General features: G+C 35.7%; 1 protein-coding gene across 5 annotated transcripts in view; it reads left to right on the forward strand.

Annotated features, from left to right (window-relative positions):
- sgce (sarcoglycan, epsilon) overlaps nt 1-19,316 on the forward strand; it is a 46,805-nt gene that overhangs the window by 15,682 nt on the left and 11,807 nt on the right. For 4 of the 5 annotated variants that reach the window (XM_028817068.2, XM_051935828.1, XM_028817072.2 and 1 more), the window contains 5 exons: nt 5,168-5,290; nt 5,875-6,032; nt 12,542-12,614; nt 16,491-16,689; nt 17,556-17,718. In XM_028817068.2, the coding sequence (XP_028672901.2) occupies nt 5,168-5,290; nt 5,875-6,032; nt 12,542-12,614; nt 16,491-16,689; nt 17,556-17,718 (716 nt within the window). The remainder of the gene's footprint in view (nt 1-5,167; nt 5,291-5,874; nt 6,033-12,541; nt 12,615-16,490; nt 16,690-17,555; nt 17,719-19,316) is intronic. The other variant, XM_028817073.2, reaches the window with a different exon arrangement.

Raw genomic sequence — 19,316 nt, forward strand, 5'->3', positions numbered from 1 at the left:
AAACCAGAGAACCAAGTGAAATCCCCCAAAAGAATAAGAAAATTGTGCTTTTGTGGGAAATCCCACACAGGCAGTGACAGGAATGGGACTCAAATCTGGGTCCTTTAGAAAAATGAAGAACAGTTTCAGAAAGAATTAATCTGTTTTCTTTCATAATTCAATACTACAGTATATTATTTTTTGTTTAATTTTAATTATTCAAAAAATCTAACTAGAATGATGCTTGAAATTGTGGGGACACTGTTTTTCCAAAACAGTTTTATTTTTTACAAACAAAATTATTTATTAATATATTAATATTTATATAATATAATATAGACATTATTTCTGCAAGCATGCAGGTTTACTATGACCTAGCAAAACATAAATGTTTTCAAGGTAAAATGATAAAAGAAAATGTTTTGTCTACACTGCAAATTTGTTTGTTCCCATATAAACAGGATAGAGTATATAATGAAGAATTCTAAAGCTTTACAACTCTATCAAGAATGCTTATTCATACAGTCAATATATTGTTTTTAATTTGGTATCTGTTGAAAACTTCAGTCATTACTGTATATGTGTACTGGCAAATGAGTAAGAAGCACTCAAGTAAAAACAGCAGTAAACAATGAGGGTTTTATACAGTATTGTTAATTTTTCTTAATTGTCTAAAATTAAGATCCCCGGTATTTTCTTATATCAACACAAACAACACAAATACAGTGTACTGCACATATATTGCTGGATAGGTGGCATAATTCAAAGAAGTCCAAAAGAGAAAATTTGAAAAAAAAATTGTAACGTTCTTATAAGTAGTTTTTATCAGCAGTAATTGAAACATGCTACAATATAATTAACAGAAACGAATTTGTTTAAATTACAGACTTTGGGAATGTTGGCAGTAGTTTTCTTTTTTTTTTTAACATTAAGTCCAGCTATTTGGATCACTCTCCTCACTCCTACTCATTAAGGGCTATACCAGGGCACTGGAGGGAGACTGTGTCCTATGGTTGAGCCTAAGATACAGGAGGAACAATGTGGATTCTGTCCTATCCATAGAAGAATATACCAACTCTTCTCCAGGGCACAGTTGCTGGAGGGTTCACGGGAGTATGATAACCCATTCTGCATGTGTTTTGCAGATTTGGAAAAAAAACATATAGTTGTGTCCCATGGCATGTGATGTGGGAGATGCTGCCGGAATATGGGGTAACAGGGCTGCTCTTGCATACTATTCATTCCCTAAATGAATGGAGTGATAGCTATGTCTGAGTACTTGGCGTTAAGTTGAATTTATTCACCATGTGTGTTGGATGGAGTAAAGGATGTGACTTTTTTTGTTTTTGGTTTTCGTGGACAGGATATCAAGACACAGCTGAGAATGTGAGGGTGTCCAGCTGTGGAGGTTAGAGGTAGTATGTTGCTTTATGCAGATGATGTTGACCTATGTGGACTAGAGTGGCTGCAGCTGTTCTGCAGCACTGTACCGGTATGTGGTGGTGAAGCAGAAGCTGAGTCTAAAGATAAAGCTCTTGGTTTACCAGTCAATCTACAGTCCTGTCCTCATCCTTGTTATCTATGTGGATAATGACCAAAAGAATGAGATTGCGAGTATAACCTCCAGAAATGAGGTTTCTTTGTATGGCTCCTGGGTTGACACTACATGATTGAGTGGGAAACTCAGTAATTCGGGAGAGCCTCATAGATCGAGCGGAACCAGCTGAGGTGGTTTGGACATGTTGTAAGGATGCACCTCAGGTGGTTCCCCCTGGTGCTGCTCTGTACATGTTCTACAGTGCTGAGAACCTATTGCAGATCCAGGACACCCTGAAAAAAATATATTTCTCAACTGGCTCGGGAATGTCTGGGAATTCACCCAAGAAGTTATAAAATCTTTAGCTGAGAACAGGGAAGTCTGGGCTGACCTGCTTGACCTGCTGCCACCATGACCTTTCAGATAGTGAGATACATTGAGATGAGATAAGTCCATGTCTTGTACAGTATGTGCAATGATTGCTGGAGTGGTTGTTTGTAAGTAGAACTGAGTTATGTATATGTACATACATGCAGACTATATTTGCACAGATACTCCAACAAAAGCAATTGAGATACGGCTTACACTGGCCAACTGACACACTAGTAAAACTCATGTGTGAGTTAATTTATACACACAGATCAAGATCTCTCCCATACTTGTTTCATTTGATGCAGTTTGAACACACACTAAGGAGAAGCAGTTGTTTCACCTGCTGGCTTGCTGCTGCTGGCGAGCTGCGTCTTCTGCTTGTCGCTTGTCGTTGTTTTAAGAGCTGGGAGCACATGAAGTGTGTATGCCAAAAGCATTCCAACAACAGATAGGTTAGATGTCCATGAACTTGTTTTAAATGTTGTCTCACTGCCTTGTCTCACTGCCTTGACGTTAAAGTGTCTCTCACGGGACGTCAAATTGTCTTCCGAGAAGATCACGTCTCGTCTCCCTAGTCTCCCTCCCAAGATTTTTTTTATAATAGAGAGATGTCTGTTCCTGGCCAGCTGTATGCAAAAGTTACCAGGCAACAAGACAGACAGAAGTGTGGGCCCTTATTTCTATTTAGCCTACCTAGACAGAGGCTGATGGCCTGAAATTAAAAGTAGAGTTCACAGTGTTTTTACAGTAATATTTTTTGTTTATTTGGTGTCAATTTTGAAATGTCATACTGAACACTGAACAGCACACAAGACCCTGTTTATGCATAGGGATGCAAGTAGCTTGCATAAAAATGTCTTTGAGGACACAGGAACTAATAAGTTGTGCATTAGCTGCTTTACATTTAGTACATCAGTATCATCCCTCTGTCAAGTGTGGTCATGAGACCTGTTGTTGGTCAGAATTTCGTGAATAATTTTTTTAAGGTTTTGTTAAACAGCACACTCCACATGTGCATTTTCTGCCTCATGAAGTAATAAGCTTGCTCTGATTAGAAATTTTCAAATGATATAGGGACCAAAATAGATCTAATAATAACACACACCCAAAAACACTGTCAACCAAAATATAATATAAATTAATAAGGTTACTTTGTGCAAGTTAGTCCACTTGCTTTCATACTAGCTGCAAACTGTACTCCATACCCCAGTTTTTGGGTAAACCAGAGTACATATCACAGCTTTCAAAATCAGACAAACCAAACTATAAAGTCAACCGGACCTAGGTCTAGAGCAAAAGCTCTAGTATTAAAGCACCCTAAACTTGAATGACTTTTTAACTAAAGTGAATGAAACACTCACTTCAGAAAAAGCCTGCCTTAGCAAACTTAAAAATAAAACAAGACAACACTGCACTCATCAAGAGTATCCTCAGCTGGATCAGTTTGTTGCTGAAAATGAAATAACTTGATGAGTTATTTGTATCAATATCATGCGTTTCATAAAAGCACAAAATGTCTGCTGTGCATCCATGTTATATGTTTAAGGCTTACCTTAAAAACGTCTGCATCACCATACATGACATTTCATCATGGTCGGAGTAAGTGTTCTCTGTATGCATTGTCTATGCAAAAAGAAAAAGATAGTTATCGTATTGTAGCCCTGTATGATGCTTGTCTGTGCTGACCAATTGGATTCTTGGTCATTTCTTCTCTCTTTTAGGTTGTTCACTATCCTTAGGAGGACAGCTTGCTTTAGTCATACTATAATGGAGACAGTGGCAGATTTGTCCTTTTTGTAGATTCCCTTGCAGCTGGAACTGAAGCTTCTTATTTGAATATGGAATGCAAGCTCATACTGCTGCTGTCTCAGTCCTGATGTCGTCCTCAGACTGATAGAAGAGTCAGCACCATTGCAATATAATTTCTATGCAAATAGAGCTGCTTGTGAGTTGGACAGTTTCCTGTACTGCAAATTCGTTGTAAACAAGCACTATTAAAAGACTTTTTTTTATCTAACTAAACCTCTTTTTGGAAAAAATATTATTTGATAAGGTACAAACTGAAAACTTGTGATATCAAGGTTTCTGTAGGTATTTTTGTTGCATTTGTATAATAAAATCATGCAAAGTAATAATTGAAACATAACTGTCTTGCTGGTCATCAGCATTGAAGATTGTCACCCCAGCAGGTTAAATATACTAGACATATTCTTTAAAATTTAACACTTACAATTTTGTGAAATAAGTAACGTGTGCAAATGCAACACATAAATTGGGCACAAAAATGCAGGGACGTGAGGATGTTGTTTATTAATAATTTAAAACAGAGAAAGGGACTACAATATGATATCATTTTGAAGCTTTTGTAATAACTCATAGCTTCTGAAACAAAATTAACTATTTACGGCAGCAAAATAGTATGCTGATCATTCCAGGACTTCAGGCCACCGCATTTCTTTGGTATCTGGTAATTTGCATGCAGTTAGTCCCAGTGAGATTTGATGTTCATTATTTGACTGAAGAAAGTAAGTTTTTCATTTGTTTTCATATCCACATTCTGAAAATCATTTGAAACTGTTGCACAGTTTTCTATAGTAACCTATAGTAATCTGTGTAAATTACAAAAAACACTTGATATTATAGTGATCAAATCATGCTACCTAGTTGTTTTTAGTTTACATTATCTGACCAGACCTTTGAAAGTAATTGATTCAATGATGACTAATGAAGCCAGGGTTCATATAAATTAAAGAAAGGATTTGCTTTGAAATTAAAACTTGAGAATTAGACATTTTCTCATTAACTCATTTAATGACACTTAATATTAAACATGCCCTGTATTAGCAACTATAGTAGTCAATGTAAACATTTTTTAAATTCTAAATTTCTTTTTTTTAATGTTTTGCCTGTAATTACAGAAAGTCACAATAGGAAGAACTTGAGGAGGGTGGGTGGCCATACTGAAATACATAATAGAGTATGGGCTTGTGGCTAATGTATGAAAGTCATAATTGGCAGCCTGCAATAGATGGCTTGTGCTTGTAAGTCTCACAACAGTCATTAAAAGAAAGTTTCTCTCTTAAAGTATAGATAGCATAATAATTAAAAAATCAATTGAATTACAGTATTGAATAATGTGCATGCTGATACTGTAGCACTGTTGTTTACTGGCCACAATGATAATTCTTGCATTGCTTGAGTATATGCTCGACTGCATGGTATCATTTCTTTCTCTCCTCTTCTTCTTCTTGGAATCTATCTCTAATTACTTTCTTTCAGTTTTCACTATCCTCTCCAGGGTGCATGCTGACCGAAATGTTTATCCTTCTGCTGGAGTCCTATTTGTTCACGTTTTGGAAAGAGAATATTTTAAAGGGGAATTCCCTCCTTATCCAAAACCTGGTATGCTTTCCCATATTTGTTTTATGTTTGATCATTTAATAAAGATATATTTATAATTGTTATTTTGATTCTTTTCAAATTGCATTGCTTCTGTCAAAAGAAGCCTGATAATGAGTGCTGTATTTGCAGTCCACCATAGAGTAATACTCTACTATTGATGCAACCACCATGGAATGTTCCACCAGTTGCAATGATCTGTGGAAATATTGATGAACAGCTTAAGGGTACTACAGCCCAAGATTCTTTTTGGTTTGTGCCAGACAAAGTGAAAGTTGAACCTGCAGCTGCTTAAAACTTTACTGCTTTCTGCATACTTAACTTAGGTAACCAGCAGTGCAATATACTTTTGGGAAAGGCAGGTTAACCTTAGATCTGTCTTCGTCTATTATTTCCTGTGTTTTGAAGCAGTATAATATAGCATATAGTCAATTTCTATGCTGATGTATGGCATATTATTGTAAATATGAAGCTATAAATTATTCAGTTACATCAGAAAATGTATTTTACTGTTTGTTGGCTCTGTTCTCCAACAGTTTTTCATAACCTTTATTTTACTTACATTTTTGTTTGTGATGTTTGTACAGGAGATGCAACCAATGATCCAATCACCTTTAACACAAATTTAATGGGCTTCCCAGATAGGCCAGGCTGGCTTCGATATATTCAACGAACACCATACAGTGATGGTGTTCTTTATGGATCTCCAACAGCTGATCATGTGGGAAAGCCGACTATTATTGAGGTATATTGAAAGAAATGGTCCTTTTATTTTTTATATTCCTAAAAAAGTTTTTTTCAAGTGTTTTAAATTATATTTATGTGTTTTCAGAATAATATCAGCCAAACGTGAAATTATTCCTTAACCAAAGACAACACATTTTACATATACCAGAAAGTGTAGTGGCTGGTATGCTGATGAGCTAGAACATTATGAGCACCTGCCAAATTTGCTATTGGTCCTATGTGTGACACCAAAACAGCTCTGACATGCTGAGAAATTGACTTTACAAGACCTCTGAAGGTGCCCTTAAGAGGGCTTACAGAATGTTAGTCAAAGGAGGCTACTATATGCTGAAGCTTTATAACGCACTAGTTAGACCTCACCAGGGGCATCATGTATAAACTGTGCGTACTCACAAAAATGTTGCATATGATCATTTCCACACACACTTCGAGATGTATAAAAACTAAACATAATTTTTGCATAAATTTTGCTTAAATTCACATACATTTTCACAGCAGCCTCACACCGTGTTGTATGCACTTTTCTGCTCAGTTTTGCAAACTGGCGGCACTCAGCATCAAAGCAGTGCTACTATTTCTGTGTCAATTCTCTTTCTTTTTCATACTTGTATTAATTACATGGGCATTATTAAATACACTAAAATTGTACACTTGATTGTAATCATTCTATAACAATATAATAGTGCATAGAATAGCCAAACTATTCCAAATACCATAGCTGCTTTGTTGGAAGACATCACAAATGGAAGAATTAGAAGAGAGCGCCTACTTATAGATGATGATGACTGTCTTCTAAGTCGATTTCGACTTCCAAGAGCTATCCTCTTGGAGCTGTGTGCTGTGTGCAAAGGCAGACTTTGGGGAATTGTGCTCTACCTGTTCCTTTGCAAGTTCTGCCAACTCTCAGGTTTTTAGCCACAGGAGCTTTTCAACGTGAACTTGTTGACTGATCAGGTATTTCACAATCATCACTGAGTTGCACCATGCCAGCTGTTAGGGATGGTATTATCCATTTGTTATCCAGATATATAAGATTTCCTTACACTGTGGTTGAATTGGGAAACATCAAAGCGCAATTCGCAGCAATGTCCGTTTTTTTAAATTTAATCAGAGAGGTCAACTGGATGTACAGTGCTATTGCAACAGCGCTGGACAAGTTACACCAGCAAGGGATAAATCACCAAAAGAGTGAGCTGGCATTGTATCATGTATAGCAAGAGAGCCTATAAAAACAACAGCTGTGCACAGTTTGTTTTTTTCCAGCTAGTGTGACAAAAGGCATACAGTCCTTTTAAGGATAATGAGTCACCTCAAAGAGCCATGTAAAGAGAAGAGAATCTATCCGTTGTGGCACATGGTGCTGGCGGTACACTATAAAGGTGCCTTCAGAGGATGAATTTGCTTATGTAAATAGAAATAATTTCCACTCTATTAATGTGCTGCTCTACAGTCCACCGAAAATATGTCAAATTGTGTAAGCATGTAACATGTTACATAATGTGGCACCCAATCGTGGCTTGCCCATACCTGAAGAGATAGATGAACCTGACCCTGACCCTCCAAACGATAAGCCAAACTGGACAGCATTAAAACTTTGTTTGAATGTAGTTAGCAGAAGGTAAAAACAGATAATGAGATGCAGCACTTATTTTTTAACCAATTCATTTAATTTGTGGTCAGTATCACATAGTAAAGCCTTTATATTCCTTAGTTCATTGGCCACATCCCTTACAGAATCCACTATAGCATTTTGTGACTCCAGAACAGCGTCCATCAGCCCACAGCCAGATGATCACCCAGTGGTTTCCGAGGCAGAGATGTGTTTGTAGCCTGCGCCCGAAGATGTGCTGGGCACAGCAGCACCATCACTGCCTGGATTTGCGTCCTCAGCATGGGGGTCAGCTTTTGTAATATTGTCTGAAACAGAATGAATAATCTGTGGGTTGCAACTCACCTTTTCAGGCCATTTTTGATATCTGACCCTTTTTTTTTTACTTTGGGCACTGTGTGACTTTCTGAACATGAACTTTTGAGTGTCTCCGCCATGCTGTATCAATCCATCAACTTCCTTTTGTTGTTAATACCATTGCTTAAGCCAACAAATACTGCATTTTTCATTGCCTCCACTTCTCATTCACTGAAATTCTTCTTTTTTCCACATGCTTTTACCGTGGTCTTTTACCAAAACACTGAATGGAAGGAATTATTAATATTAATTTGGATATTCAAATATGCATAATTTTGGGAAGAGTTGGGGTGGGGCTGTAGGCACATGCATGTGCATTCAATTTCACGTTCATTAGGATTTATAAAGAGAAAGTATGTGGACCTTGGTGTATGCATGATTTTATGCATCTGAATTTATTTGTGTGTGTGCACATTTCCAGTTTTGTTCATACACAATTTTTTAATGTGAATTCTATGTACGCTGTTATACATGGGGCCCCAGGAGTATTATGAATAGTTTTGGTCTCCTCGCTACAAGAAGGACATAGTAGCACTGGAAAAAGTCCAGAGAAGAACAACTAGGTGTATTCCAGGGCTGCAGGGGATGAACTGTTAGGAAAAGATTAAAGAGCTGAGCCTTTTTCAGTTTAAACAAAAGAAGATTAAGTGGTGACATGATTGTAGTATCTAAAATAATGAAGGGAATTAATACAGTGGATCGAGACTATTACTTTAAAATGGGTTCATCAAAGACACAGGGACAGGGTTGGAAACTTGTTAAGAGTACATTTTGCACAAACACATTATGTTTATAAAGTTGTTATTTACACAGAGAGCCATAGACACATGGAATACGATGCCAAGTAGTGTGGTAGACAGTAGGCTCTTTCAAAACTAGAGTTGATGTTATTTTGGAAGAATTAAGTGGATATGACTGGCAAGTTTTGTTGGGCTGAATGGTTTGTTCTCCTCTAGATTGTTCTAATGTAATATCTGGCACAAGGATTCCTGTAGCAGATGCTGTACCTCCTGTAAGTTGCGAGGTGGTACTTCTTTGGATTGGACTTTTTGTTCCAACACATTTCACAGATGCTCAATTGGATTGAGATCCGGGGAGTCTGGAGGACAGGGCAGCACCTTGAACTCTTCGTCATGTTCCTCAAACCATTAATTTTGCAAGGCACATTATCCTGCTGAAAGATGCCACATATGTACCTCGCCTGCAGTGAAGTTTAGGAAGTGGTGCATGTCAAACTAATGTCCACATGACTGCATGGATCTAGGGTTGCCCAGCAGAATATTACCCAAAGCATCACACTCCATACTCCGGCTTGTCTTTTTCCCATAGGACATCCTAGTGCCATCTCTTCTCAGGTAAACAACACAAATATACCTTGCTCTCCACATGGTGCAACTGAAAAAATAATTAATCAAACTAGGTAACTTTCTTCCATTGATCCAAGGTGCAAATCTGACACTTACATGCCCATTGTAGGTGCTTTTCATGGTAGGCAGTGGTTAGCATTGGTGCTGTAGCTTGTGGCAGTGCAGTCCCATTTGCAACAGGTTTTGAAGCAATGCGTGCCTGGAAACCTTATCTTTTTAACATTCATTAAAATATTCTGCAATGTGTGCCACAGTAGCTCTCCTGTTAGTTTGTACCAGATGAGATAGCCTTCATTGACCTCTCACATCAATTTATCTTTGCCATCTAATAACTTGTCGGTAATTTGTGGTTTTTCCAGTTTTAGACCACTGTCAGTGCTGTGACTCAACTTTCTGCCCATAATGCTTTAGCCCTTATGGAATCCACTTAGGTCTTTACACCTGCCCTATCTTCTGAATTCAGCACTTTGACTAGGAGTGCCCAATGTCAGTTTACCATCTAATATATCCCTGACCTTAACATGAACCCTTGTTACAAGATAATCACCATCATTCACTTATGGGAGTGGTCATAATGTTTTGACTCATCAGTGAGAGATATATATACAATATGTAACATTAAGAGAACTTGATAGATGACAAATTTGTATTGAGTATTATCAAACAACAGCACAAAGTGTGTGACTGGAAACTATGAAGTCAGTTTCTGGTGACGACAAGGAAAAGCCCTACTATAAAATAAAAATTGAGTGAGAAAGAGTGAGACAAAGACCTTGATTTATGTATTGCTTTTGCTACATGTCATAAATTTAGATGGACTATAAAATGTGCAATTTTTCAGATGATGGGTAGATTTTTGTTCAGTATTAAATACCACTTCTGCTAATCAAATATTTTTGCCAACCTGTTTTTACATTGTCCATTATTGTGGATTTATGACTCCAACTTTGTTTCAAGAAGGCAGAGAAAATATCTTAGTAGCCTATATTAATTTAATTAATTATATTAATTTGGTCTATTCTATGAATTACCTCTAAGTTTCAAAAAAGATCAGTTAGCTATTTTCAATGATTTCACAACAAATAGACTGAAAAACAATTTTAATGTTTTTTTAGTAAAATACAGCAAATCAGAAGAAAGTGACTTTTTACATTTTTATTATGATGACAGATGGTTAAGAACAACATAAAAGGGAAGCATAAATATTCTGAAGTATGATATTCACAGAATTAAAACTACTGTATACTGTATATTATCTATATTTTCTAGAAATGTAACTTGCTGCAACTGAACTTGCTTGAGGCTGGGAAACAACAGTACAGATTGGCATCTGGAGAGTTCTTGTAAAAGCCAGTCTATTTTAAAAGAGGCCATGTGGGCAGTGTAACAATTGCTATTGTATAGACCGTCTGAGGGACTGGTAGTAAATTATTAAACAAGACAAAACTCAGGGTTTCACTGACATTAGGTTTTCCAGAGAACATTATGGCCTTATGGCCCTGGTAATTGGTAATATAAAACCTTAACCATGCAAATGCCTTTATAATAGGTGCAAAAGATTGATTATAAAGGTTCAGTCTATTCTAGTACTCACTTACATAACAGATGGGAGGTAAGTTGAAATAAATGTCAACTTGCAGGAAGATAACATGACCATAGAAATGGAGAGAGAATGGGAAGTGGGTGTTATTTTGGATTGCTTTAAGTATGGCAAATATTTTATCTTAGAATCTTATATTATAAGTTAGTGCAGCAGCATGATTTTGATTACTCTTTCTGTTTATTTGTAGTTTCTTTTGCCTCTGTTTTAATGTTTATGTTTCTATGTAGTGTAATTTTATATATTTAAGTTGTTGTTGACATAGGCTGAAATTATGGTGAAAGCAAAATTTTATGTTTTCTAAGTTATGTGACATGCAATTTAAAGGTGGTTATTATGCTTTGCACTATTAGTTTGGAACATAGCAGTAACGCTGTGTAAATGTAGATATGTAAATTCACACATTTATGCAATTTGTAGTTTTATTAATATTTCATATAACATCACTCAGAAATGTCTCATATTATTGTGCATATTCTGTTTATTAGTTTTAAATGAATTTTTAAGCTATTGTGTATATACTGTATTTTTAAATGTCTACACATATCGTATATTTGTAATATTTTTTAACCGTTATTTGTTTTAAAGGCAATTCTTACAAGTACCTTTTTGCACCTACCTCATTATATTATAGTATCTAGCAGTTTGAAAAGGGAACCTCTGGAATACTTTACATATAAACTTATAGCTTCAGTAAAATGAAAATTGCATGCAAGTGCAATATATTAAATAAAACTGCAAACTTCCCTCTCAAGTATAAAACAAACAAAATGCTATCTTTTTTTTAAATCCCTCACCTTGGATGTTGTCAGTGTGGAGTTACTACAGCGTTGTATGTTCTCCCCATGTCTTTGTAGGTTAACCTTACTCTTCATCATACATATGCATATTGACAATTTCATATTTTTCCTGTGTGAGTGTGACTGTGGGCATATGCAATAAATTATTCTTCTTCTCAGGGTGGTTTTCTATATTGCAACTAATGCTGTCAGTATAAGCACCACGCAACCATGAAACAGATTAAGTGTGTTTGAGAATTTTTGAAAATGTCTGTGATTTTATTATAATTTTTTCGATGTAAGAAGAAATGTGTAACTGAGTAATTTTCTTGTTTTCAAAATGTATGTACTGTATGTTATTCTTTAATTTTGTAGTGACAATTAGTGAAATGGTAAGGCTAAAACCTGATGAATAACATCTTCTAATTTTTCAAAGATGAATTTATGGATATAATCTCACACAGCACTAATTTAAAGTTATAAGTTAACCTAACTTGCAAGTCTTTGGAAAGATATCCAGCAAACCTGAAAAAATCAACATAAACACAGAAGGCATATGCAGACTCCACAGAGATAGTGACTTGGCCGATAAATGAACAACTGATGGAATAAATGAAAATTAAAAAAAACTGTCACAGATAAAGGAGAAGATTGTTTTTTATATACAGAAAAGAAGAGTATATCTGTTTGAATGCCAAGGCACAAGGAATACAAAATAAAAAAACAGGCATAACATTAATATTTAACACATTATTGGAGTACAGCAAATTCATATATCTTTTCCTTTTTGTATAGATAACAGCCTACAACAGGCGCACATTTGAAACTGCAAGGCACAATCTTGTCATTAACATTATGTCCGCTGATGGTAAGTTAATTTCTTTAAAAAAAAAACAATACATGAAATTAATGTTTTCTGTGTTTGCTTCACTGTTCTTGTCGGTGACCTATTTACAGTTAATGTACATGATACTGAGAAAATATATATAAATGTTATGTTCATATTTAATTAATATTTATATAAGTGTTTTTTAAAAACAAAGATTCAAAAATATTTTAAATTAGAATGTGTCATGCTGATGTATTTTTTCCTCAGTTGTCATTTCTGTATCAACTTTTAACAGAAAACTTAAATCCCTTAATAAAACAAATTAATATTCTGCTCAAAGATGGAGTCATTATTGATTTGTTTCATCAGCAACAATTAAAGGAAAGTGTGAAACCATACAATGCCGTAATTAATAGCAAGTTCTAGGAAAAACAGAAGGAAGAACCAGACCAGATTAAAAATCTTTTAATTGTCCAGGAGGTGAATAATGCCGAAAAAAAGACTGCTGACAAAAGGTCCAAAGATATGTACAGTATATGTATTGATGATTTATGGTTATTGTTCATATTAGTTTGTCATATTGGAGTATTCTCAATTAGAATGATATTTAGTCATTTTTATTTCTTATTTTTACCAAGTGAAGACTTTCTTTTACTTTAAGGTGTCCATTCATGCATGTCACTATGTCCGCTTCTTTGACATACTAATTTTACTCACTCACGCACTCACTCATGTACTGATTTCTGTCTGCTTCTCCTGGTGAGTGTTACAGTGGTAATATAAAATTAACATACAACTCCACTTTCCAGCAACAGTTTTTTTCCAAGTCGGGCAAGAGATATAATCCATTTCAAATGTTTTCTTTGTGTCTTTGGTTATTCTTCTATCTGACTGCACCTATCAGTGCACCACCTGTGGGAGGATCCTAACTTCATTCCTAAAATATCTGTCATTGTTTTTTTTTCAAAGTACACTTATCATATACACAGGAATGGCAAAATGCCATGACCTTTCAGATAGTTGTGCATGGGCAAAGAGTTAGTCTACTGTAGCACAGCCAGGACAGAATTTGCATTTTCCTCCTGAAGTTAAGGTTCAAGTAGAGAATTGAATTTTCCAGTAAAGTAGCCCAGCAAAAACTTTCCCAGTAAGGCTGAGGTGTGTGTGTAACTGAAACACACCCTTTAGTCTACTTTTTTAAAAATGGGAGAACTACATCAGCTTGCCAGTTATAAGACACTGTTCTCACCTTCCATGCAGCATTGTTTAGGTGTCTTCAGTAAGATACCCCCACAATGTCCAGTGGTTTCAACACTCCAGCTGAGTAGCATCTACTTCAGAACACGTATCCCTACAGAGCTTTTTAATTACTGCAGTGACTTCAGCCAAGGAAATGGACCCAGTCCCATGCAGTACTCATGATACTTCCTCCTGAGAACTTTGCAGTACTATTAATGAGGTTTAGGAGTTGCTAAGATTGCTCTTTCCACCGCCTGACAATAACCTCAGCTGAAGTGAAGTTTTTTCACCATTGCTGAGGACAGTTTAGGTGATCTCCCATCTGTCTTTTTCTAGAGCTGTCAAAACGTTTCCCTGAATGTCTTTGAGGCTATCCAAAAGTCATTCTTTTTGGCTTTCCCTAACATCGCCTACACAGACTGTCCTTCACATAGGTTATTTACTGTAAGAGCTGTTGCTTCTTTGACCTGCCTGTCCCATTCAGACCAACCCAGAAAATTCCCGCTAACATTGCATGGAAAGCCTCATTCTTAAAATGAGCAGTTTCCCATACCTCAGGTGTCCACCATTAGGTCCTAGGGGTTTTTTTTCCCTGAAACACACCTAACACCTTTTGACAACAACTCCTTCGAGCTTCTTCCACTACTGAAATTTATTGTCTGTTGAGCTGAGTCCAACTACATCCAGCAATTATATGTCTCCTCCCTCTTTTTCCAAGATTTAGTACACCTGGATCTGGCTCTGTCTTTTTTTGTCACCCACTTAGTTTTGAATGCAACCTCCATCCACCTTCTTTTGGGTGCTGTACACATATGGAAGATTTTTCTTTTTTTGTTTCCTAATAATTTTAGGAATCACATTACAATGAAATGAGGTGTAAGATATAATTGTTCAAAGAATGCAAACCTATTGTAAATATATAATTCTGTAGTGTAGAGGTCTGAATACCAAGTAACTTTTATGAGTTAAACACTGTATAGGTTAAGGATGGCTGGAAAAAATCATTATTGTACACATGACAAACTGACAATAGCTCCTTGCACTTTTTAGTATTTAATATACTGGCTCCATGTTTTGAGTTGGTGTTGTACCACTAGATTACTGGTAAACTGGCCTATTTGAACTGAGCTTGACTGGGCTATGTGAGTCACATGGCCACTAAGTGATCACTGGTGAATGCAGTTCTAAGGCCTAGCTCTAGGAGTACATTCCAGTGTCCTTTTTCAAGGCAACATTTCTTAGATCCATTTAAAAACATTATGATTTTTATTTGCCTGCCTCCTCCCCTTAGACTCATTTGCTTTGGCTAACAATATCAGCAGCACACAGCTACGGACAAATAAACTCTAAAGATTATTGAGGCAAATTAACCTCTCCATCATGTCAGTAATGTAGTAATCCTATACTAGTAATTTTATAATTTTTTTCTAGTTAAAAACTCCCACCAAAATTCATATGCAGTCTCTATGTACTGTAAGTCATGAAAGACCATCACCCTTACAGTCAGCAATTTTCAGTCTATCTCTGTAAATAATTGCAATCAATTCCACGAATAGCTGACACATTACAACAAGAAAGCTTTTACTTTATTTTTTTCTTATGTTCATTTTAACATATTTTTGATACCATTACAAAAATAACCTTTTTAGATACAGTATATGTAAACTTAGAAATTTTGGAAACGATTCATATTACAAAATTATGTAAATTGCACAATGCTCATATTTGTGAACAATCCCTTTGAGTTTTACTTTGTTAGATACAATTCATAATCTCCAATGAAAAAAATCAGGCTAAATCTGCAAATAAGAAAAGTGTTATATTTTTGACGTTTGAATCTTTTCTTTAATTCTTCATATTACCGGAATGGATTTCCGAACTAAAATACTTGCAGTAGCTGCTGCACCCTACATCCTGGCTTTCTTATACTATATATGTATGCGTATGCAAGTGTGTGTGTGATAGACTGCTCTGGAAGAGTCGCAAGAGGTGAAAGAAACAGAAACATGTCACAAAGTAGGAGAAGGAGAAACCTTCCAAAAACATTTGTTGTTGGTATCATCTATATACTGCATCTGTTTAAATTATAAAAGAAATAAATTTAATCCTCTGTTATATTCCTCTATATGTTGTATGTGTCTAAAATTATGAAAAGACCTAGTACAGTGGGTTCCAGGTGTTACTTTAAAATAAATTATTCAACATGGCTAGAAACTTATAAAAGGCAGATTTTGCACAAATGTTAGAAAGCTTTTCCTCACACAAAGAACCATAGACACATGGATTAAAATAACAAATAGTTTGGTAGAGCATAAGACTTTAGGGATCTTCAAATTTCAACTTGTTATTATTTTGGAGAATTTAGCTGAATGGCATGGACAAGCTTTTTGAGCTGAATGGCCAATTCTCATCACAACTGTTCTGTTTTAATGTGCAGGGTGTGCCCTTCAATGGAATTTATCATGGTGTCATAGTCTTAGAAGAAATGATATTTATGTATGTGAAGGAAAGGAAAAACTATATTTAAATAAATATATTGCGCCACAGCACTGGTAATTCTACACCTGAGCAAAGAGAAAAAACCCTGAGTCAATTTTATGTAGTTTACTGATATAGTGGATATTAAAGTGATAACATTTCTTATTAGGTAACAATCTTTTTCTTTTCCTGTTATAGATTTCCCATTTCCATATCAAGCTGAATTCTTTATAAAAAATATGAATGTGGAAGAAATGTTGGCTAGTGAGGTACTGGGAGATTTCCTTGGAGCAGTAAAAAATGTTTGGCAACCAGAACGTCTTAATGCAATTAATATCACTTCAGCACTGGACAGAGGAGGAAGAATCCCACTTCCTATTAATGACTTAAAGGAAGGGTAAGCCTAAAAAATGATGAATAAGCATGTACAAATATCAGAATTTTGTGTAAAGGCTATGCTTTGTACTGTAATTAGTAGACAGTATACAGTACTTATTCTTGTAAATAAAATGATTGATTGATTAATGGGTATATTAAACAATCTGTTTTAGTCATTGCATTTTATCATTATCAAACCAGATGTTTAAATTTATTAAACAGTGGCAGATGAGCTGCTGATTTTTGATCTGTTATACCAGTCCAACATTATATTTAGAGAAGGTATACAAGGTAAGCTTTCAGTCACTGAAATAGGTCAGGAGACAAAAAGGGAACACTCACAAGTTAAAAAACATGATCTTTATCTATTTGAAACAGGTATATTGAGATCCCTTAATGAAAAAATTAGTTATGAAATCATGTTCATGAGGTTAACAACCTAGGGAAAGGGTACTTCATGCTGGGCTGCTTTGGCACACATGTAGTATGTGAAGAGCTACTCCCACACACAGTACCAAAACTGCAGGGTGATTGCAGTAATAGAAACCATGAATGTTTCACTTTGCCTGATCTTCAATGTTATTTTCCAAAACTTTTTATAATGTTCTGTCTAGAATACAGGATTTAGAAGGAAGGATTTACTGAATGTTATCCCAGAAAACTGACATGTGTTAAGGAGGTCCCATAGGTGTTTAGGTTGTGAAAGTTATTCTGCAGATATCCTACACCACTGAAAATAAATTTTTAGAATACTTTTTTTGATATATATAGTAGTGTTCATTTATATATTATAAGTAACTTAAAGGTGTTTTCATCAAATGTCAATTATCTGTGACAGAAACATGTATTATTGGAATTTACTTTTTTTTCCTTCATACTATACAGTGTGTATGTTATGGTTGGAGCTGACGCAGCATTTTCATCTTGCCTAAAGGAAGTAGAAAGTCCCCAAAATCAACTGAAATGTAATCAAGAAATGGAACCTCTTATTACATGTGATAATAAGTTCCGAGCTCAGTTTCATATTGATTGGTGCAAACTGTCCCTGGTAATTATTTAACTTTCTAAACATTTACATCAAGAGGGAGCATGTGTGACTGTTGGACAAACATTTACTGTTGATGAACTTTATGTACTTTATATATTTAAAAATTGATTTATTTTATATATAGATATGATTTGAAGATGAATGTACAATGGTGTGAACATGTTCCTTGAGACACGTCGAATGCTGCCAAATTAAAAACATAAAAACATTTTGTTGACCTGGGGAAGACAAACTAAGTTAATAAATGTATTAGTTTGATACTGGGTGAATTTCTAATACCACACACAGAAAGTAGATATGCATTTCTAAGAAATACTGTTTTGAATTATGAGCTCAATGTTTAAATAATTATTGCATATTTATTTATTTTTAATCAGATGAAATTCAGCATTAATATGCCTTATTGTATCAGATTAGGTAACATGTAAACCCTTTCCATCATTTTACTTGCCATAAAACAGGAACCAAGTGGAGAAAAAGAGTGAGAGAGAGAAAGATATTATAATAATGATAATAATTCATTACATTTATATAGCGCTTTTCTCAGTACTCAAAGCACTATCCACACAGTCAAATGTTTAATTCTAAGAACCTCAGCTAAGGTACTATAAAATGCTGCAAAGTAAATTTTCTGTCACCTTCTGAGTTAGCTTAGTGCTTAGTTCCTCCCACATTTTAAGGTGCATAGGGCAGGAAACTTCCTCCAGCACCAACCTTTGTTGCATCGATTCATCCTACGTCTATGACACCAAATCCTTCTTTGCACGGTCACTGTTCAGGTTTTGATTGGTAATCCCTCTTGTCTCTTCTTTTTTTGGGGTGTCCAATACATTTCGATCTGGTGTAGTTGAGCCAAACACATTCCGCAAATGGTGAGGGATTTGGTCAGTCTCAGCAGTTCACTCAGCCTCAAGACCTAATCTTTAGTGACACAATCATAATTGGTGGTACCAAGCAATGTGGTTGGAAGATTTTGAGCTTTTGAACTTTGCTTTCAGTTATCCTCCACTTTTCAGTAGTGTATGTTGCAGTCGGTATTATGATGCTATTGAATACAGTAATCCCTCCTCCATCGCGGGGGTTGCGTTCCAGAGCCACCCGCGAAATAAGAAAATCTGCGAAGTAGAAACCATATGTTTATATGGTTATTTTTATATTGTCATGCTTGGGTCACAGATTTGCGCAGAAACACAGGAGGTTGTAGAGAGACAGGAACGTTATTCAAACACTGCAAACAAACATTTGTCTCTTTTTCAAAAGTTTAAACTGTGCTCCATGACAAGACAGAGATGACAGTTCTGTCTCACAATTAAAAGAATGCAAACATATCTTCCTCTTCAAAGGAGTGCGTGTCAGGAGCACAGAATGTCACATAGATAGAGAAAACAATCTCTAGCAAACAAATCAATAGGGCTGTTTGGCTTTTAAGTATGCGAAGCACCGCGGCACAAAGCTGTTGAAGGTGGCAGCTCACACCCCCTCTGTCAGGAGCAGGGAGAGAGAGAGAGAGAGAGAGAGAGAGAGAGAGAGAGAGAGAGAGAGAGACAGAGTTTGTTTTTCAGTCAAAAATCAATACGTGCCCTTCGAGCTTTTAAGTA

This window comes from Erpetoichthys calabaricus, chromosome 13 (genome assembly GCF_900747795.2).
Source record: "Erpetoichthys calabaricus chromosome 13, fErpCal1.3, whole genome shotgun sequence".
NCBI lineage: Eukaryota > Metazoa > Chordata > Cladistia > Polypteriformes > Polypteridae > Erpetoichthys > Erpetoichthys calabaricus.